This window comes from Anopheles merus, unplaced genomic scaffold (assembly GCF_017562075.2).
Source record: "Anopheles merus strain MAF unplaced genomic scaffold, AmerM5.1 LNR4000361, whole genome shotgun sequence".
NCBI classification, from domain to species: domain Eukaryota; kingdom Metazoa; phylum Arthropoda; class Insecta; order Diptera; family Culicidae; genus Anopheles; species Anopheles merus.
In genome coordinates, this window is record NW_024427941.1 from 27,676 (window position 1) to 50,235 (window position 22,560).

The 22,560-nt window shown below is 40.5% G+C and overlaps 1 protein-coding gene across 1 annotated transcript; it reads left to right on the forward strand.

The window, feature by feature from the left end:
- The first annotated feature begins 1,320 nt into the window (after positions 1 to 1,320).
- Positions 1,321 to 16,970, forward strand: LOC121602212 (zinc finger BED domain-containing protein 4-like). Its single transcript, XM_041930962.1, has 2 exons — positions 1,321 to 2,300; positions 16,889 to 16,970. The coding sequence occupies exons 1-2, from the start codon at positions 1,321 to 1,323 to the stop codon at positions 16,968 to 16,970; spliced, it is 1,062 nt and encodes a 353-aa protein (XP_041786896.1).
- The last annotated feature ends 5,590 nt before the right edge of the window (positions 16,971 to 22,560 follow it).

Below are 22,560 nucleotides of genomic sequence, written 5' to 3' on the forward strand. Positions count from 1 at the left end.
AGTCCAGTTACTTTAAAAGTGATTACTTAAAAGTGAAGTCTAATACTTTTGACAGTGAATATTAGGAATTATTAACATATAAAGGTAAGTTTAACATAATCTATCTTATTTTACATGTGGCGAATTCGAACAAATAATGAGTAAAAGTGTGAAAGAGTGTTGGTAGACTATTAAAAATATCCTGGACACTAAAGCTAAACATATATTTGAAGCATACTACCACCGATCATCAGCCCGCTATGTTTTCTGTATGTCAACGAATTAAAATTATATTATCAAGGAGGGTTTCATAGCTAACTGAAGCAAGTGATAATTTGGTGGGATCGAAGGATCAGTTTTCCATCGCTTGCTGGTGCTCGTGCTTTGCTCGCTCGTACGTTCTGCCAAATTGTATTCACTACATGCTAAGTTTAACGCTTTCATTTAATACATTGAGAAAACTTCCAAATTCTTTTGTGGTGTAGCTGCAGTGACTATATACATAGAATAATGAACAAAGCAATGCAGTTGTCATGGATTAGTTTGCATAACTGTCCATCGGGGTACTCTTCACTCTATAGTTTTATTGTGTATAATTACAATACTGATTTCAGTTCTGAAAGGGAAAATTTAAAAAAAGTACAGTATCTTGATAACGATTGGCTACACGAGTAACATTTACACTCTGTTTTATCGACGCCACGAGAAAAAACGTGAGATTCGTGCGGACGGCAAAATGTTCAGAGCACTGGATCTTTGAAAAATTATTTTATTATATTTACCTAATGTGTTTTCATATTTGGATTGATTAGGTAAAATAATTATCCTACCGGAACCTGCCTTCAAGATTCATCTGTTTGCAAGTGTTAGGAAAAGGTAATAACAGAACAATATCAATTATTAAAAAATGTAACACTATTTAAATTATTTATTTTCTAGGGTGAAAGTATGTCTTCCAAGACTAGTGACATATGGCAACATTTTGAAGACCAAGGAAATACGGCCAAATGTCGCTATTGTTCCAAGGCGATTTCATTTTCCAACAAATCTAGTTCGAATCTGAAGCGACATATGAGATCTATGCACCATACTATTCCGATTGAGAGAAATGCTCCTACAGCTACTACTTCTTCAATACAATTGACAGATAACGACGAAACTACGTTGCCTGCTGCAGGCCCGTCAAAAAAACAGGGGGATCTTTTACGTTTCTTTGACGCAAATAAGCCGCTAACTATTGCTCAAAAAAGTGAGTTAGATGAAGCCTTACTTGAAATGATTTGCGACGAATGTTTACCTTTTAACATCGTAGAAGGAGAAAAGTTTAAAAAATTCGTACGTATGTTAAATCCCAAGTATGAGGTTCCTTCTCGTAAAACCCTTTCAAATGGTTTGCTTGAAAGCAATTATCAGCGAGAATTGGCAAAACTTACAGATAATTTGAGCAAAACAACATCATTAGCACTAACTTCTGACGGGTGGACCAATTCCAATAATACCAGCTTTATGGCTGTTACAGTTCATTATATAAACGATGAATCAAATCTCTGCTCCAATTTATTAGAATGTACAGAGTTTCCGAACAAACATACGGCTGATAATATTGCCATTTGTTTAAAAAATGTAGCAGAAAAATTTAAAATCCACGATAAAATTCAGGCAGTTGTTACAGACAATGCTGCAAACATGAAAGCTGGAGTACGCCAGACTAAATTTACTCATCTGCCATGTTTTGCGCATACTCTCAACCTGATCGTGCAAAATGCTGTGCAAAAGTCGATCTCAGACACTGTAGAAAAAATAAAAACAATTGTGAGATTTTTCAAAAAAAATAGCACCGCAACCCATAAATTAGCAGAAGCGCAACAGAAACTGGGTTTCATTGTTTTAAAATTGAAGCAGGATGTGTTGACAAGATGGAATTCGACATATGACATGATCAACCGATTTCATAAGAACAAGATTCCAATTTTGTCATGTTTGGATAGCATGAAATATAAACATGATTTATCTACCAAAGATTGGTTGGTGATGGAACAAACCGTTAAAGTGCTACAAACGTTTGATCACGTTACTAAAGTAATTTCAGCAGAAAAATCGGTAACAATATCTAAAATGGGCATATTATTAAACATACTACGGCAAAAAATAGGAAAGGAAATGTCTGATGAATTAGAACCTCCAGTGAAAAAACTAATTTCTATTTTAATCCAGGGCCTTTTAGAAAAGGGTAAGCCTTATCTAGAGAATAAGCTAGTTAATCAAGCTATGCTTTTGGATCCACGTATGAAAAACCATAGTTTTGAGAATGACCGGGACAGGTATGAAGAAACTTATCAAAGCTTGATCGATGCTATGGTACCGTTCAAAGCAAATAATTCATCAGCAGAAGAACCAATTACTCAGCAAGCATTCACCGACCCTAGCTACGAATGTTTGTTCAGTGATTTTACATCAAAAATAAAACGAGTAAGACACAATATAAATCCAGAGACGGCCGCAAAACTAGAACTAGATGAGTATTTGAAAATGGAATGCATAGAATTTACTGCTGATCCTCTTTCGTGGTGGAAATCATATAAGGGTCAATTTCCAGCAGTTTATCAAATTATGCTTAAACTGTATTGCATTCCGGCGACGTCAGTTCCGTGTGAACGAATTTTTTCGAAGGCAGGGAATATATATTCTGACAAACGGTCAAAACTATTGCCTAAAAAAATGTCTCAAATTCTTTTCCTGCAACAAAATTATCAGCACGAGCCTTAGCAAATATGCCGTCATACGTATTTATATAGTTAAAACATTGTTCATAGCCTTAAAATCGTTTATGCGTAAGATGTTGAATTATATTAGTACTGTTAATGAGTTATATGATCTCAGTTATAAAATTATTTTTAATTATGAAGTGAATTAAATAATAAAATGAATTACTTTGTTGGAGATATTTTGTTCATCACACTGTGTTTTTGGGTTGAGTGAGCTCCCAAAATTTAATAGTTTTTTTAATATAATTATTTATTATAATTTAAAAAGGCCTTTTACGTATATGTCTCGTGCTAGAATAGGTTTTAAGATAGGAATATGTTTTCATTAGATATAATTATAATATGTATTTCTTAATTTAAACTTTTTTTGCGTAGCATTGACCATAATCTCTAGAGCTGGAAAAAACTGCATGCTTTTCGACAATGCCAAACGAAGGACGGTATTTACACCGAAAATCGTTCTAATCATTATGTGATTATCGCGAGCGGACGAATCACCGCTCACTCATGAATCGTTATTGATAAAAGAGCTAGCTCGCTCGATTCGTCGCAAAGAATCATTTTGCCCATGTCTAATAAGAACGATAATGGTTGACCTTGCATTTTCGTCAAAATTTCAACCATGGCCATATGAATGGATGGGAAAGTTGGACATTCCTTCAAATGGCCATAACTTCGTAACCATGTGTCCTAGCGAGACGATTAAGACAGGTTTGGAAAGGTATTTAAGCGGTCTTCTAAAGCCGCACATGGGTTCTACGATTAAACTCACGGATAGTCTTGTAAATGGGCTCTGAATGCATTTTACTCGGGAAAACTATCAATTTTAGCATGCGTATATAGTGCACTATGACCCATTTTGAGACTTTTTCATCGCCAAGATCCTTATTATTGTGTTCCAGGGCTTTGGTTTGGTTATTCAAGAAGCCTCAATGATATAAGAACGATAATGGTTGACCTTGCATTTTCGTCAAAATTTCAACCATGGCCATATGGATGGAGGGGAAAGTTGGAAATTCCTTCAAATGGCCATAACTTCGTAACCATGTGTCCTAGCGCGACGATTAAGACAGTTTTGGAAAGGTATTGAAGCGGTCTTTTAAAGCCGCACATGGGTTCTACGATTAAACTCACGGATAGTCTTGTAAATGGGCTCTGAATGCATTTTACTCGGGAAAACCTATCAATTTTAGCATGCGTATATAGTGCACTATGACCCATTTTGAGACTTTTTCATCGCCAAGATCCTTATTATTGTGTTCCAGGGCTTTGGTTTGGTTATTCAAGAAGCCTCAATGATATAAGAACGATAATGGTTGACCTTGCATTTTCGTCAAAATTTCAACCATGGCCATATGGATGGAGGGGAAAGTTGGACATTCCTTCAAATGGCCATAACTTCGTAACCATGTGTCCTAGCGAGACGATTAAGACAGTTTTGGAAAGGTATTGAAGCGGTCTTCTAAAGCCGCACATGGGTTCTACGATTAAACTCACGGATAGTCTTGTAAATGGGCTCTGAATGCATTTTACTCGGGAAAACCTATCAATTTTAGCATGCGTATATAGTGCACTATGACCCATTTTGAGACTTTTTCATCGCCAAGATCCTTATTATTGTGTTCCAGGGCTTTGGTTTGGTTATTCAAGAAGCCTCAATGATATAAGAACGATAATGGTTGACCTTGCATTTTCGTCAAAATTTCAACCATGGCCATATGGATGGATGGGAAAGTTGGACATTCCTTCAAATGGCCATAACTTCGTAACCATGTGTCCTAGCGAGACGATTAAGACAGTTTTGGAAAGGTATTGAAGCGGTCTTCTAAAGCCGCACATGGGTTCTACGATTAAACTCACGGATAGTCTTGTAAATGGGCTCTGAATGCATTTTACTCGGGAAAACCTATCAATTTTAGCATGCGTATATAGTGCACTATGACCCATTTTGAGACTTTTTCATCGCCAAGATCCTTATTATTGTGTTCCAGGGCTTTGGTTTGGTTATTCAAGAAGCCTCAATGATATAAGAACGATAATGGTTGACCTTGCATTTTCGTCAAAATTTCAACCATGGCCATATGGATGGATGGGAAAGTTGGACATTCCTTCAAATGGCCATAACTTCGTAACCATGTGTCCTAGCGAGACGATTAAGACAGTTTTGGAAAGGTATTGAAGCGGTCTTCTAAAGCCGCACATGGGTTCTACGATTAAACTCACGGATAGTCTTGTAAATGGGCTCTGAATGCATTTTACTCGGGAAAACCTATCAATTTTAGCATGCGTATATAGTGCACTATGACCCATTTTGAGACTTTTTCATCGCCAAGATCCTTATTATTGTGTTCCAGGACTTTGGTTTGGTTATTCAAGAAGCCTCAATGATATAAGAACGATAATGGTTGACCTTGCATTTTCGTCAAAATTTCAACCATGGCCATATGGATGGAGGGGAAAGTTGGACATTCCTTCAAATGGCCATAACTTCGTAACCATGTGTCCTAGCGAGACGATTAAGACAGTTTTGGAAAGGTATTGAAGCGGTCTTCTAAAGCCGCACATGGGTTCTACGATTAAACTCACGGATAGTCTTGTAAATGGGCTCTGAATGCATTTTACTCGGGAAAACCTATCAATTTTAGCATGCGTATATAGTGCACTATGACCCATTTTGAGACTTTTTCATCGCCAAGATCCTTATTATTGTGTTCCAGGGCTTTGGTTTGGTTATTCAAGAAGCCTCAATGATATAAGAACGATAATGGTTGACCTTGCATTTTCGTCAAAATTTCAACCATGGCCATATGGATGGAGGGGAAAGTTGGAAATTCCTTCAAATGGCCATAACTTCGTAACCATGTGTCCTAGCGAGACGATTAAGACAGTTTTGGAAAGGTATTGAAGCGGTCTTTTAAAGCCGCACATGGGTTCTACGATTAAACTCACGGATAGTCTTGTAAATGGGCTCTGAATGCATTTTACTCGGGAAAACCTATCAATTTTAGCATGCGTATATAGTGCACTATGACCCATTTTGAGACTTTTTCATCGCCAAGATCCTTATTATTGTGTTCCAGGGCTTTGGTTTGGTTATTCAAGAAGCCTCAATGATATAAGAACGATAATGGTTGACCTTGCATTTTCGTCAAAATTTCAACCATGGCCATATGGATGGAGGGGAAAGTTGGACATTCCTTCAAATGGCCATAACTTCGTAACCATGTGTCCTAGCGAGACGATTAAGACAGTTTTGGAAAGGTATTGAAGCGGTCTTCTAAAGCCGCACATGGGTTCTACGATTAAACTCACGGATAGTCTTGTAAATGGGCTCTGAATGCATTTTACTCGGGAAAACCTATCAATTTTAGCATGCGTATATAGTGCACTATGACCCATTTTGAGACTTTTTCATCGCCAAGATCCTTATTATTGTGTTCCAGGGCTTTGGTTTGGTTATTCAAGAAGCCTCAATGATATAAGAACGATAATGGTTGACCTTGCATTTTCGTCAAAATTTCAACCATGGCCATATGGATGGATGGGAAAGTTGGACATTCCTTCAAATGGCCATAACTTCGTAACCATGTGTCCTAGCGAGACGATTAAGACAGTTTTGGAAAGGTATTGAAGCGGTCTTCTAAAGCCGCACATGGGTTCTACGATTAAACTCACGGATAGTCTTGTAAATGGGCTCTGAATGCATTTTACTCGGGAAAACCTATCAATTTTAGCATGCGTATATAGTGCACTATGACCCATTTTGAGACTTTTTCATCGCCAAGATCCTTATTATTGTGTTCCAGGACTTTGGTTTGGTTATTCAAGAAGCCTCAATGATATAAGAACGATAATGGTTGACCTTGCATTTTCGTCAAAATTTCAACCATGGCCATATGGATGGAGGGGAAAGTTGGACATTCCTTCAAATGGCCATAACTTCGTAACCATGTGTCCTAGCGAGACGATTAAGACAGTTTTGGAAAGGTATTGAAGCGGTCTTTTAAAGCCGCACATGGGTTCTACGATGGAACTCACGGATAGTCTTGTAAATGGCTCTGAATGCATTTTACTCGGGAAAACCTATCAATTTTAGCATGCGTATATAGTGCACTATGACCCATTTTGAGACTTTTTCATCGCCAAGATCCTTATTATTGTGTTCCAGGGCTTTGGTTTGGTTATTCAAGAAGCCTCAATGATATAAGAACGATAATGGTTGACCTTGCATTTTCGTCAAAATTTCAACCATGGCCATATGGATGGAGGGGAAAGTTGGACATTCCTTCAAATGGCCATAACTTCGTAACCATGTGTCCTAGCGAGACGATTAAGACAAGTTTGGAAAGGTATTGAAGCGGTTTTTTAAAGCCGCACATGGGTTCTACGATTAAACTCACGGATAGTCTTGTAAATGGGCTCTGAATGCATTTTACTCGGGAAAACCTATCAATTTTAGCATGCGTTTATAGTGCACTATGACCCATTTTGAGACTTTTTCATCGCCAAGATCCTTATTATTGTGTTCCAGGGCTTTGGTTTGGTTATTCAAGAAGCCTCAATGATATAAGAACGATAATGGTTGACCTTGCATTTTCGTCAAAATTTCAACCATGGCCATATGGATAGAGGGGAAAGTTGGACATTCCTTCAAATGGTCATAACTTCGTAACCATGTGTCCTAGCGAGACGATTAAGACAGTTTTGGAAAGGTATTGAAGCGGTCTTTTAAAGCCGCACATGGGTTCTACGATTAAACTCACGGATAGTCTTGTAAATGGGCTCTGAATGCATTTTACTCGGGAAAACCTATCAATTTTAGCATGCGTATATAGTGCACTATGACCCATTTTGAGACTTTTTCATCGCCAAGATCCTTATTATTGTGTTCCAGGGCTTTGGTTTGGTTATTCAAGAAGCCTCAATGATATAAGAACGATAATGGTTGACCTTGCATTTTCGTCAAAATTTCAACCATGGCCATATGGATGGATGGGAAAGTTGGACATTCCTTCAAATGGCCATAACTTCGTAACCATGTGTCCTAGCGAGACGATTAAGACAGTTTTGGAAAGGTATTGAAGCGGTCTTCTAAAGCCGCACATGGGTTCTACGATTAAACTCACGGATAGTCTTGTAAATGGGCTCTGAATGCATTTTACTCGGGAAAACCTATCAATTTTAGCATGCGTATATAGTGCACTATGACCCATTTTGAGACTTTTTCATCGCCAAGATCCTTATTATTGTGTTCCAGGGCTTTGGTTTGGTTATTCAAGAAGCCTCAATGATATAAGAACGATAATGGTTGACCTTGCATTTTCGTCAAAATTTCAACCATGGCCATATGGATGGATGGGAAAGTTGGACATTCCTTCAAATGGCCATAACTTCGTAACCATGTGTCCTAGCGAGACGATTAAGACAGTTTTGGAAAGGTATTGAAGCGGTCTTCTAAAGCCGCACATGGGTTCTACGATTAAACTCACGGATAGTCTTGTAAATGGGCTCTGAATGCATTTTACTCGGGAAAACCTATCAATTTTAGCATGCGTATATAGTGCACTATGACCCATTTTGAGACTTTTTCATCGCCAAGATCCTTATTATTGTGTTCCAGGACTTTGGTTTGGTTATTCAAGAAGCCTCAATGATATAAGAACGATAATGGTTGACCTTGCATTTTCGTCAAAATTTCAACCATGGCCATATGGATGGAGGGGAAAGTTGGACATTCCTTCAAATGGCCATAACTTCGTAACCATGTGTCCTAGCGAGACGATTAAGACAGTTTTGGAAAGGTATTGAAGCGGTTTTTTAAAGCCGCACATGGGTTCTACGATTAAACTCACGGATAGTCTTGTAAATGGGCTCTGAATGCATTTTACTCGGGAAAACCTATCAATTTTAGCATGCGTTTATAGTGCACTATGACCCATTTTGAGACTTTTTCATCGCCAAGATCCTTATTATTGTGTTCCAGGGCTTTGGTTTGGTTATTCAAGAAGCCTCAATGATATAAGAACGATAATGGTTGACCTTGCATTTTCGTCAAAATTTCAACCATGGCCATATGGATGGAGGGGAAAGTTGGACATTCCTTCAAATGGCCATAACTTCGTAACCATGTGTCCTAGCGAGACGATTAAGACAGTTTTGGAAAGGTATTGAAGCGGTCTTATAAAGCCGCACATGGGTTCTACGATGGAACTCACGGATAGTCTTGTAAATGGGCTCTGAATGCATTTTACTCGGGAAAACCTATCAATTTTAGCATGCGTATATAGTGCACTATGACCTATTTTGAGACTTTTTCATCGCCAAGATCCTTATTATTGTGTTCCAGGGCTTTGGTTTGGTTATTCAAGAAGCCTCAATGATATAAGAACGATAATGGTTGACCTTGCATTTTCGTCAAAATTTCAACCATGGCCATATGGATGGAGGGGAAAGTTGGACATTCCTTCAAATGGCCATAACTTCGTAACCATGTGTCCTAGCGAGACGATTAAGACAGTTTTGGAAAGGTATTGAAGCGGTCTTATAAAGCCGCACATGGGTTCTACGATGGAACTCACGGATAGTCTTGTAAATGGGCTCTGAATGCATTTTACTCGGGAAAACCTATCAATTTTAGCATGCGTATATAGTGCACTATGACCCATTTTGAGACTTTTTCATCGCCAAGATCCTTATTATTGTGTTCCAGGGCTTTGGTTTGGTTATTCAAGAAGCCTCAATGATATAAGAACGATAATGGTTGACCTTGCATTTTCGTCAAAATTTCAACCATGGCCATATGGATGGAGGGGAAAGTTGGACATTCCTTCAAATGGCCATAACTTCGTAACCATGTGTCCTAGCGAGACGATTAAGACAGTTTTGGAAAGGTATTGAAGCGGTCTTTTAAAGCCGCACATGGGTTCTACGATTAAACTCACGGATAGTCTTGTAAATGGGCTCTGAATGCATTTTACTCGGGAAAACCTATCAATTTTAGCATGCGTATATAGTGCACTATGACCCATTTTGAGACTTTTTCATCGCCAAGATCCTTATTATTGTGTTCCAGGGCTTTGGTTTGGTTATTCAAGAAGCCTCAATGATATAAGAACGATAATGGTTGACCTTGCATTTTCGTCAAAATTTCAACCATGGCCATATGGATGGATAGGAAAGATGGACATTCCTTCAAATGGCCATAACTTCGTAACCATGTGTCCTAGCGAGACGATTAAGACAGTTTTGGAAAGGTATTGAAGCGGTCTTCTAAAGCCGCACATGGGTTCTACGATTAAACTCACGGATAGTCTTGTAAATGGGCTCTGAATGCATTTTACTCGGGAAAACCTATCAATTTTAGCATGCGTATATAGTGCACTATGACCCATTTTGAGACTTTTTCATCGCCAAGATCCTTATTATTGTGTTCCAGGGCTTTGGTTTGGTTATTCAAGAAGCCTCAATGATATAAGAACGATAATGGTTGACCTTGCATTTTCGTCAAAATTTCAACCATGGCCATATGGATGGATGGGAAAGTTGGACATTCCTTCAAATGGCCATAACTTCGTAACCATGTGTCCTAGCGAGACGATTAAGACAGTTTTGGAAAGGTATTGAAGCGGTCTTCTAAAGCCGCACATGGGTTCAACGATTAAACTCACGGATAGTCTTGTAAATGGGCTCTGAATGCATTTTACTCGGGAAAACCTATCAATTTTAGCATGCGTATATAGTGCACTATGACCCATTTTGAGACTTTTTCATCGCCAAGATCCTTATTATTGTGTTCCAGGGCTTTGGTTTGGTTATTCAAGAAAAATTTCAAAATTTCAACCATGGCCATATGGATGGAGGGGAAAGTTGGACATTCCTTCAAATGGCCATAACTTCGTAACCATGTGTCCTAGCGAGACGATTAAGACAGTTTTGGAAAGGTATTGAAGCGGTCTTTTAAAGCCGCACATGGGTTCTACGATTAAACTCACGGATAGTCTTGTAAATGGGCTCTGAATGCATTTTACTCGGGAAAACCTATCAATTTAGCATGCGTATATAGTGCACTATGACCCATTTTGAGACTTTTTCATCGCCAAGATCCTTATTATTGTGTTCCAGGGCTTTGGTTTGGTTATTCAAGAAGCCTCAATGATATAAGAACGATAATGGTTGACCTTGCATTTTCGTCAAAATTTCAACCATGGCCATATGGATGGAGGGGAAAGTTGGACATTCCTTCAAATGGCCATAACTTCGTAACCATGTGTCCTAGCGAGACGATTAAGACAGTTTTGGAAAGGTATTGAAGCGGTCTTCTAAAGCCGCACATGGGTTCTACGATGGAACTCACGGATAGTCTTGTAAATGGGCTCTGAATGCATTTTACTCGGGAAAACCTATCAATTTTAGCATGCGTATATAGTGCACTATGACCCATTTTGAGACTTTTTCATCGCCAAGATCCTTATTATTGTGTTCCAGGGCTTTGGTTTGGTTATTCAAGAAGCCTCAATGATATAAGAACGATAATGGTTGACCTTGCATTTTCGTCAAAATTTCAACCATGGCCATATGGATGGAGGGGAAAGTTGGACATTCCTTCAAATGGCCATAACTTCGTAACCATGTGTCCTAGCGAGACGATTAAGACAGTTTTGGAAAGGTATTGAAGCGGTCTTTTAAAGCCGCACATGGGTTCTACGATTAAACTCACGGATAGTCTTGTAAATGGGCTCTTAATGCATTTTACTCGGGAAAACCTATCAATTTTAGCATGCGTATATAGTGCACTATGACCCATTTTGAGACTTTTTCATCGCCAAGATCCTTATTATTGTGTTCCAGGACTTTAGTTGGGTTATTCAAGAAGCCACAATGATATAAGAACGATAATGGTTGACCTTGCATTTTCGTCAAAATTTCAACCATGGCCATTTAGATGGATGGATGGGAAAGTTGGACATTCCTTCAAATGGCCATAACTTCGTAACCATGTGTCCTAGCGAGACGATTGAGACAGTTTTGGAAAGGTATTGAAGCGGTCTTTTAAAGCCGCACATGGGTTCTACGATTAAACTCACGGGTAGTCTTGTAAATGGGCTCTGAATGCATTTTACTCGGGAAACCTATCAATTTTAGCATGCGTATATAGTGCACTATGACCCATTTTGAGACTTTTTCATCGCCAAGATCCTTATTATTGTGTTCCAGGGCTTTGGTTTGGTTATTCAAGAAGCCTCAATGATATAAGAACGATAATGGTTGACCTTGCATTTTCGTCAAAATTTCAACCATGGCCATATGGATGGATAGGAAAGATGGACATTCCTTCAAATGGCCATAACTTCGTAACCATGTGTCCTAGCGAGACGATTAAGACAGTTTTGGAAAGGTATTGAAGCGGTCTTCTAAAGCCGCACATGGGTTCTACGATTAAACTCACGGATAGTCTTGTAAATGGGCTCTGAATGCATTTTACTCGGGAAAACCTATCAATTTTAGCATGCGTATATAGTGCACTATGACCCATTTTGAGACTTTTTCATCGCCAAGATCCTTATTATTGTGTTCCAGGGCTTTGGTTTGGTTATTCAAGAAGCCTCAATGATATAAGAACGATAATGGTTGACCTTGCATTTTCGTCAAAATTTCAACCATGGCCATATGGATGGAGGGGAAAGTTGGACATTCCTTCAAATGGCCATAACTTCGTAACCATGTGTCCTAGCGAGACGATTAAGACAGTTTTGGAAAGGTATTGAAGCGGTCTTCTAAAGCCGCACATGGGTTCAACGATTAAACTCACGGATAGTCTTGTAAATGGGCTCTGAATGCATTTTACTCGGGAAAACCTATCAATTTTAGCATGCGTATATAGTGCACTATGACCCATTTTGAGACTTTTTCATCGCCAAGATCCTTATTATTGTGTTCCAGGGCTTTGGTTTGGTTATTCAAGAAAAATTTCAAAATTTCAACCATGGCCATATGGATGGAGGGAAAGTTGGACATTCCTTCAAATGGCCATAACTTCGTAACCATGTGTCCTAGCGAGACGATTAAGACAGTTTTGGAAAGGTATTGAAGCGGTCTTCTAAAGCCGCACATGGGTTCTACGATTAAACTCACGGATAGTCTTGTAAATGGGCTCTGAATGCATTTTACTCGGGAAAACCTATCAATTTTAGCATGCGTATATAGTGCACTATGACCCATTTTGAGACTTTTTCATCGCCAAGATCCTTATTATTGTGTTCCAGGGCTTTGGTTTGGTTATTCAAGAAGCCTCAATGATATAAGAACGATAATGGTTGACCTTGCATTTTCGTCAAAATTTCAACCATGGCCATATGGATGGAGGGGAAAGTTGGACATTCCTTCAAATGGCCATAACTTCGTAACCATGTGTCCTAGCGAGACGATTAAGACAGTTTTGGAAAGGTATTGAAGCGGTCTTTTAAAGCCGCACATGGGTTCTACGATTAAACTCACGGATAGTCTTGTAAATGGGCTCTGAATGCATTTTACTCGGGAAAACCTATCAATTTTAGCATGCGTATATAGTGCACTATGACCCATTTTGAGACTTTTTCATCGCCAAGATCCTTATTATTGTGTTCCAGGGCTTTGGTTTGGTTATTCAAGAAGCCTCAATGATATAAGAACGATAATGGTTGACCTTGCATTTTCGTCAAAATTTCAACCATGGCCATATGGATGGATAGGAAAGATGGACATTCCTTCAAATGGCCATAACTTCGTAATCATGTGTCCTAGCGAGACGTATAAGACAGTTTTGGAAAGGTATTGAAGCGGTCTTCTAAAGCCGCACATGGGTTTTACGATTAAACTCACGGATAGTCTTGTAAATGGGCTCTGCATACATTTTACTCGGAAAACCTATCAATTTTAGCATGCGTATATAGTGCACTGATTGCGCAGGATACTGCTTTCGAAATTTCTGGTTTATTAAATAAAACTGTAACTAAATGTGTCTTACTCTGTTTTTTACTCTCGTTTTATTCACTTGGATTTCACCCTTTTTCCGCTATCTCTTGTGATCATCTGTCAAAAAAAACACGCGGCTTCTCTGTAGTGTTAAGTCCGCGCTCTTGTTCATTGGCTTGCAGCGCACACATCAAATCTATATACCTCTTAGGATCATGCCGCGCTCTGACTGTTGTGTTGTTATCAGACACAGCATGTCGAGTCTGCTGTGTATTAACCCTAGCGTTAACATCCCGGCTACCTTGAAATAACAATGTTATTTTAATACTACTCATTTATAGGGAGTAATGCTATCCTGACGACTGGGCGAGTAATTGTTTTCCCTTCTGACGTTTTTAATGAAACAACTCGCACTATGTTGTCCTTGCCTGGGTGAAGGGCCACTATCTTTGCAAGTGGCCATTGGCCAGGTGGAACATGATCTTCCTTTAGAATAACGACCCGTCCTATCTCTATCTTAACTGGTGGTTTACATACCTTTGTAGCTCTGGCTTGAAGTTGCTGGAGATACTCTGGGTACCATCTTGCCCAAATCGATTGCATAAGCTTTTGCGTATGCCCCCAGTGTGTTAAGCGGTTGTCCGGAATGTGCTTGACATCTACCTCAGGCACCATTTGAAAGTTAGATCCAGTGATGAAATGGCCCGGAGTTAATACGTCGAGATCATCAGGTGAATTGGGAATAGGAGTGAGTGGTCGCGAATTGAGGCACATTTCAACACGTGCACATAGCGTCAAGAAGTCATCGTATAGCAGGGTTGACGATCCTAGCTCCTTTAGTAGATGTTGCTTTGCTGATTTTACCGCGGCTTCCCAAAGCCCACCAAATGAGGAGCTCGCGGTGGAATGAACTTCCATGTTATCTCGTTCACAGCACACCAGTTGAAAATTATCTCTCGCGATTTGGGATCGGTTTCAATTGTACATATAGTTGATGGAGAAGATTTGCTGCACCCTTAAATGCTGTGCCGTTGTCTGAATGTAACTCCTTGACCCTTCCACGACGTGAGATGAATCTTTGCAGCGCGGCAATAAAGGCTTGGGTAGTTAAGTCGCTAACTACTTCGATGTGTACTGCTCGCGTCGCAAAACAGACAAAGATCGATAAATATACCTTCCGTGGTATTGTCTTCCGAGTTCCAAACTTTACAAAAAAGGGTCCACAGTAGTCCACTCCTGAAATTGAAAACGGAGGCGCTGGAACTACTCTGCTGCTGGGTAGGTCGGCAATGGTCTGAGTAATAAATTTTGGATGTTTCTTAAAGCACGTAACGCATCGATGATACACAGATCGAATCAAGTTTCTTGCACCTATGATCCAGTACCGTTGTCTTAACGAGGCGAGCATTTGTTGTGGGCCCGCATGTAGTTGCCTTTTGTGACAGGCTTCAACCAGCATGAGCGTCAATCGATGTTTCGCTGACAACACGATTGGGTTCTTTGTGCACAATGGAAGGTTTGCTAAATTAAGTCGTCCGCCGACCCGAATTAATCCATCTTTTCCTAATACTGGGTTAATCCACCTCAACTGCGATGATCGTGAGATAAAGCTTCCATTCGTCAAAGCATGTAGTTCGTCTGGGAACATTTGTTGTTGATGTAATAAACATAAGTTTACTTCTGCGAGATGTAATTCCGCCGTCGATAACCATTTGGGATTAGTATCTTCAGGAAATTCTACACAAACCTTCGCTCCTTTACGATGTCTTGTTTTGACTAGCAGCCGGCAACAGTATGCGAAAACGCGTCGAAGCTTAGTATATGATGAATATTTGGCAAATAATTCATCAGAGAATGTTGCTGCAACGGCTGCTAATGCCAACATGGTTGTATTGCGACGTTCTTCTAGTATGTCGGCATTCTCGCAAGGAGTAAAATGACCTGCTGGCCATTGATCTTCTGGTAAAGAAAGCCATGATGGTCCAAACCACCATCTCTCTGCGTCTAATAGATCCGTTGGATCTAAACCTCGGGAGATATAATCTGCTGGATTATCAATCCCCGCTATATGTTTCCATTGGTTAATGTTCGTAGCGTCTAATATTTGTGTAGTACGATTTGCTACGAATGTCTTCCATCGACATGGTGATGCGTTTAACCAGTGCAAAACTGTGGTAGAATCGCTCCAAAATATAATCTTTGTAGGATTGAATCTTAATGCAGTCAATAATTTGCCATAAAGTTGCACACTCAATAATGCAGCACACAATTCAAGCTTGGCAATGGAATGATGAGTTTTAAACAGGAGCCAATTTAGACTTTGCCACTAGTAGATGAATTGAACCCCTGACTCTGAGGAGCACGTATGTAGCAACAGGAACCGTAAGCCTTTTCGGAGGCATCGCCAAATATATGAAATTCGCATTTGTCTAACCTGCATTCCCAAAAACGTAGCGTGGAATGTTTAAATTCTCCATAATATGAATCGTTTGTTGAAAGGCCTTCCAAGCATGTTGCAGTTTCGTTGGAAGATGAACATCCCAATCAATAGGTCACCAGTAATTGGGTCGATAGATGTCCAAGCCTGTTGCATTAGTAACTTCGCCTTACACACAACAGGTCCAAACAGCCCCAGAGGGTCAAATATTTTAGCAACAGCTGATAGAAGTGTGCGTTTGGTAATAGTTGGAGGCAATGAGACATTCTTGAAATTGTAGCTGAAATTATCGCTTCCAGGGAACCATACAAGTCCCAGAGTAGTGATAGCAGGATCAGTTCCTAGATTGTGACAACGTGGGGTTGCTAAATCTTCATCTGCGATATCGTCTAGGACGCGTTTCGAGTTCGATGCCCACTTTCGTAGAACAAATCCATACTGCTGTAATAAGTGGATACGTTTTTCTGCAACGTAGCAGCAGACTCCTCATCATTAGCACCAGATAGAAAGTCGTCGACATAGAAATTGTTCGTGATGGCTTGTGCTTCGATTGGGTATTTATCAGCTGCGTTGAGGGCAATTTGCTTTAAAGCTCGGGTGCTAGAATGGAGCAGAAGCTGTTCCATAAGTAACGGTCTTTAATTGGTAGCTTCTAAGCTCTTCTGCAGCACTGGACGCCATACAATTCTCTGTAATGGCTGATCATCAACATGTACCATAACCTGTCGATACATTTTTTCAACATCTGCACTAATAGCGATTCGATGGGTACGGAAATGAGCAATCAGCGAGAAAAGATCTACTTGAACAGTTGGACCAACTTGAAGCGCATCATTTAAGGAGTACCCTGATTTAGTTTTGCACGACGCGTCAAAAACTACTCTTACTTTCGTCGTTGAACTGGACTCCTTCAACACTGGATGATGCGGTAAATAACAATGGACCATACTATCATCTACAGGCTCTGCAAGTAATTCCATGTGTCCCAACTCTTCGTATTGCTTTAGGAACATTCGATATTGCTCGTATACCTCAGGATTCTTCTGTAGTCTACGTTCGGTGTTGAAGAATCTTCTTTGTGCTATACTTTTGGACTCCCCTAGACTGATTCTTGATGTTTTTACTGTCGGCAATCTGACCACTAATCTCCTTCGTTGTTGCGAGAAGTATTTCGGAGAAGAATGTCTCGCAAGGATCTTCGTCTGAAGCCGAGGATGAGGATGGTAAAGCATCTATCTCCCAGAATCGCCGGATGGTCGATTCTAACGTGTCCTGACGCACAACTGCATTTGTGACACGTGACGATTCTGGCTTGTTGCTGAAGTCGATCCAGCAACTGTCCATCCAAACTTAGTATTTACAAATACTGGCTTATCAGACCCAACACCGATTCGTTCATTCATGTGAATGGCCCAGAATGCCTCTCCACCGATAACTAGATCAATCTGGCCTGGCTTGTAAAGAATGGATCGGCTAGTACTAATCCTTCGATTTTCCATTCATTTGCATTCACCTCCATAGTGGGAAGCTGTGCGGTAGGTTAATCTAAAACGAGAAATTTAGCTTTGTGCTGAATCGCTGCGTCTTGGATGCCACGATCACATCTACTGCTTCATGAATATGATTTTCTCGTTGGCCAATACCTAAAATAGATACGCTAGCAGAACATTTGCGATTAGTTAAACGATTTGCAAGAGCCGTCGAGATGAAATTGGACATCGAACCAGAGTCCAACAATGCTCTCGCATCAAACGTTCTCCATTATCATCTACCACCTGTACCAACGCGGTTTGTAGTAAAACAATAGTACTTCCCGATGCGGCAGTAGTTGCAACCACAATGTTATCTGGAGATGGATTTTGCACAATCTGATCGACATGTAAGAGTGTGTGGTGGCGCTGATGACACTTGTGGCATTTAAATTTCGAGCTACATCGCAGGGCTAATGTCCAACTCGAAAACAATTCCGACACAGCTTATTCGATGTGATAACCTCCTCACGTTGAGCTACTTGCATTCCTTTAAACATTTCACATTGATGTAAGTAGTGTTGTTGTGCACATGCATAACAGCGGAGGATAGCGGGGGCACGGTGCTAACACACACAATACCCTTATGCTGCTTCACGCCGGCTACCTTGCCCACACTCGATCTTGATACTTCATAGGTCTTGAACTGTTGCACTAAGGATTCTCAGCCGTCTTTGTAAAAACTCTTGCAACTTGGTATACACATCTTCCTGATCCTTACTTGTATACTCTTCCCAAGCCAATAAGGTTCTACCATCCAACTTATAGAACAACAGACAGCACAGCGGTGTATCCCATTGTCGTATGGGCTCTTTCAACGCACTCATTCCTTGGGTCAGCCTAGTAAATTCATCGAAAACCCGGCGTAACTCTCAGTCGACTCGCCCTTCATCGGCAGAATGGCATGCAGGGCCTTGAAATTCACGCCTTAGTGCCCTTTTGTTATCATACCTATCTAATAGCGCTTGCCAAGTTAGCTGTAATTGTCGGCTGTAAGCTGCACATGCTGGAAACGTTTTGCCACTTCACCCTTTAGCACTGACAACAAGTACTGCAGCTTCATTACGGAAGGCATGTCCTCTGCCTCATCGATCATGGACACAAACCGATCCTTAAAACTGAGCCAATCCGTCGTGTTGCCATCGAAAGTTGGCAAATCCAGCTTAGGTAGACGTAAATTAGCCAGATTCGTGCCTTTCCCCGTATCCGTGGCATCCAGATCAGAGACTGCCATGGTTTTACGTGACGTTAAAAAACCCTAGCTGCACAATACCTGTCATAAAACGCGTTCCGTGCGTCGAACAATCGTTCAGCCTGCTTATCATCTTCCTCGTACGATTCCAGCTTTAACTGAGCCGCTTCATACGCCTTCCAAACTGCTTCCAAACTGGATACCTCTCTGCCAGTTGATTCGCCTTCTCCTCGTTGAACCCGTTAATAACTCTTCTGTTGCTCGCATCTGGGCTCGGGATCGCAGCGTCACAATCGTCGCTTGGGTTTTCTTCGTTTCTGTAGCCATCTCACCAACCAGCAAATATTCAGCAGACTTTTTTCTCTACAATACAGAGTGTATTAGAAGCATGTGCTTCACTTCACTTACGCAACGCGTGATTGAGGTTAAGAACCTCGATACACAAAATTTTACAGTTTTTTTTTATGTCCAGAAATCCGGTCGAAGGACCAATGATTGCGCAGGATACTGCTTTCGGAATTTCTGGTTTATTAAATAAAACTGTAACTAAATGTGTCTTACTCTGTTTTTTACTCTCGTTTTATTCACTTGGATTTCACCCTTTTTCCGCTATCTCTTGTGATCATCTGTCAAAAAACACGCGGCTTCTCTGCAGTGTTAAGTCCGCGCTCTTGTTCATTGCTTGCAGCGCACACATCAAATCTATATACCCTTAGATCATGCCGCGCTCTGACTGTTGTGTTGTTATCAGACACAGCATGTCGAGTCTGCTGTGTATTAACCCTAGCGTTAACAATTCACTATGACCCATTTTGAGACTTTTCATCGCCAAGATCCTTATATTGTGTCCAGGGCTTTGGTTTGGTTATTCAAGGCTCAATGATATAAGAACGATAATAGTTGACCTTGCATTTTCGTCAAAATTTCAACCCATGGCCTATGGATGGAGGAAAGTTGGACATTCCTTCAATGGCCATAACTTCGTAACCATGTGTCCCTAGCGAGACGATTACAATTTTTTGGAAAGGTATTAAGCGGTCTTTTAAGCCGCACATGGGTTCTACTATTAAACTCACGGATAGTCTTGTAAATGGGCTCTGAATGCAATTTTACTCGGGAAAACCTATCAATTTTAGCAGCGTATATAGTGCACTATGACCCATTTGAGACTTTTTCATCGCCAAGATCCTTATTATTGTGTTCCAGGGCTTTTGTTTGGTTATCAATCAAGCCTCAATGATATAAGAACGATAATGGTTGACCTTGCATTTTCGTCAAAATTTCAACCATGGCCATATGGATGGAGGGAAAGTTGGACATTCCTTCAAATGGCCATAACTTCGTAACCATGTGTCCTAGCGAGACGATTAAGACAGTTTTGGAAAGGTATTGAAGCGGTCTTTTAAAGCCTACGATTAAACTCACGGATAGTCTTGTAAATGGGCTCTGAATGCATTTTACTCGGGAAAACCTATCAATTTTAGCATGCGTATAGTGCACTATGACCCATTTGAGACTTTTTTCATCGCCAAGATCCTTATTATTGTGTTCTCAGGGCTTTGTTTGGTTATTCAAGAAGCCTCAATGATATAAGACCGATAATGGTTGACCTTGCATTTTCGTCAAAATTTTCAACCATGGCCATATGGATGGATAGGAAAGATGGACATTCCTTCAAATGGCCATAACTTCGTAATCATGTGTCCTAGCGAGACGTATAAGACAGTTTTGGAAAGGTATTGAAGCGGTCTTCTAAAGCCGCACATGGGTTTTACGATTACACTCACGGATAGTCTTGTAATGGGCTCTGCATACATTTACTCGGGAAAACCTATCAATTTTAGCATGCGTATATAGTTGCACTGATTGCGCAGGATACTGCTTTCGAAATTTCTGGTTTATTAAATAAAACTGTAACTAAATGTGTCTTACTCTGTTTTTTACTCTCGTTTTATTCACTGGATTTCACCCTTTTTTCCGCTATCTCTTGTGATCATCTGTCAAAAAAAAACACGCGGCTTCTCTGTAGTGTTAAGTCCGCGCTCTTGTTCATGGCTTGCAGCGCACAACATCAAATCTATATACCTCTTAGGATCATGCCGCGCTCTGACTGTGTTTTGTTATCAGACACGCCATGTCGAGTCTGCTGTGTATTAACCCTAGCGTTAACATCCCGCTACCTTGAAATAACAATGTTATTTAATACTACTCATTTTATGGGAGTAATGCTATCCTGACGACTGGGCGAGTATTTTTTTTCCCTTCTGACGTTTTTAATGAAACCAACTCGCACTATGTTGTCCTTGCCTGGGTGAAGGGCCACTATCTTTGCAAGTGGCCATTGCCAGGTGGAACATGATCTTCCTTTAGAATAACGACCCGTCTATCTCTATCTTAACTGGTGGTTTACATACCTTTGTAGCTCTGGCTTGAAGTTGCTGGAGATACTCTGGGTACCATCTTGCCCAAAATCGATTGCATAAGCTTTTGCGTATGCCCCCAGTGTGGTTAAGCGGTTGTCCGAATGTGCTTGACATCTACCTCAGGCACCATTTGAAAGTTAGATCCAGTGATGAAATGGCCCGGAGTTTAATACGTCGAGATCATCAGGTGAATTGGAATAGGAGTGAGTGGTCGCGAATTGAGGCACATTTCAACACGTGCACAAGCGTCAAGAATCATCGTTAGCAGGGTTGACGATCCTAGCTCCTTTTAGTAATGTTGCTTTGCTGATTTTACCGGCGGCTTCCCAAAGCCCACCAAAGGAGGAGCTCGCGTGGAATGAACTTCCATGTTATTCGTTCACAGCACACCAGTTGAAAATTATCTCTCGCGATTTGGGATCGGTTTTCAATTGTACTATAGTTTGATGGAGAAGATTTGCTGCACCCTTAAATGCTGTGCCGTTGTCTGAATGTAACTCCTTGACCCTTCCACGACGTGAGATGAATCTTTGCAGCGCGGCAATAAAGGCTTGGGTAGTTAAGTCGCTAACTACTTCGATGTGTACTGCTCGCGTCGCAAAACAGACAAAGATCGATAAATATACCTTCCGTGGTATTGTCTTCCGAGTTCCAAACTTTACAAAAAAGGGTCCACGTATCCACTCCCTCCTGAATTGAAACGGAGGCGCTGGAACTACTCTGCTGCTGGGTAGGTCGGCAATGGTCTGAGTAATAAATTTTGGATGTTTCTTAAAGCACGTAACGCATCGATGATACACAGATCGAATCAAGTTTCTTGCACCTATGATCCAGTACCGTTGTCTTAACGAGGCGAGCATTTGTTGTGGGCCCGCATGTAGTTGCCTTTTGTGACAGGCTTCAACCAGCATGAGCGTCATCGATGTTTTCGCTGACAACACGATTGGGTTCTTTGTGCACAATGGAAGGTTTGCTAAATTAAGTCGTCCGCCGACCCGAATTAATCCATCTTTTCCTAATACTGGGTTAATCCACCTCAACTGCGATGATCGTGAGATAAGCTTCCATTCGTCAAAGCATGTAGTTCGTCTGGGAACATTTGTGTTGATGTAATAAACATAAGTTTACTTCTGCGAGATGTAATTCCGCCGTCGATAACCATTTGGGATTAGTATCTTCAGGAAATTCTACCACAAACCTTCGCTCCTTTACGATGTCTTGTTTTGACTAGCACCGGCAACAGTATGCGAAAACGCGTCGAAGCTTAGTATATGATGAATATTGG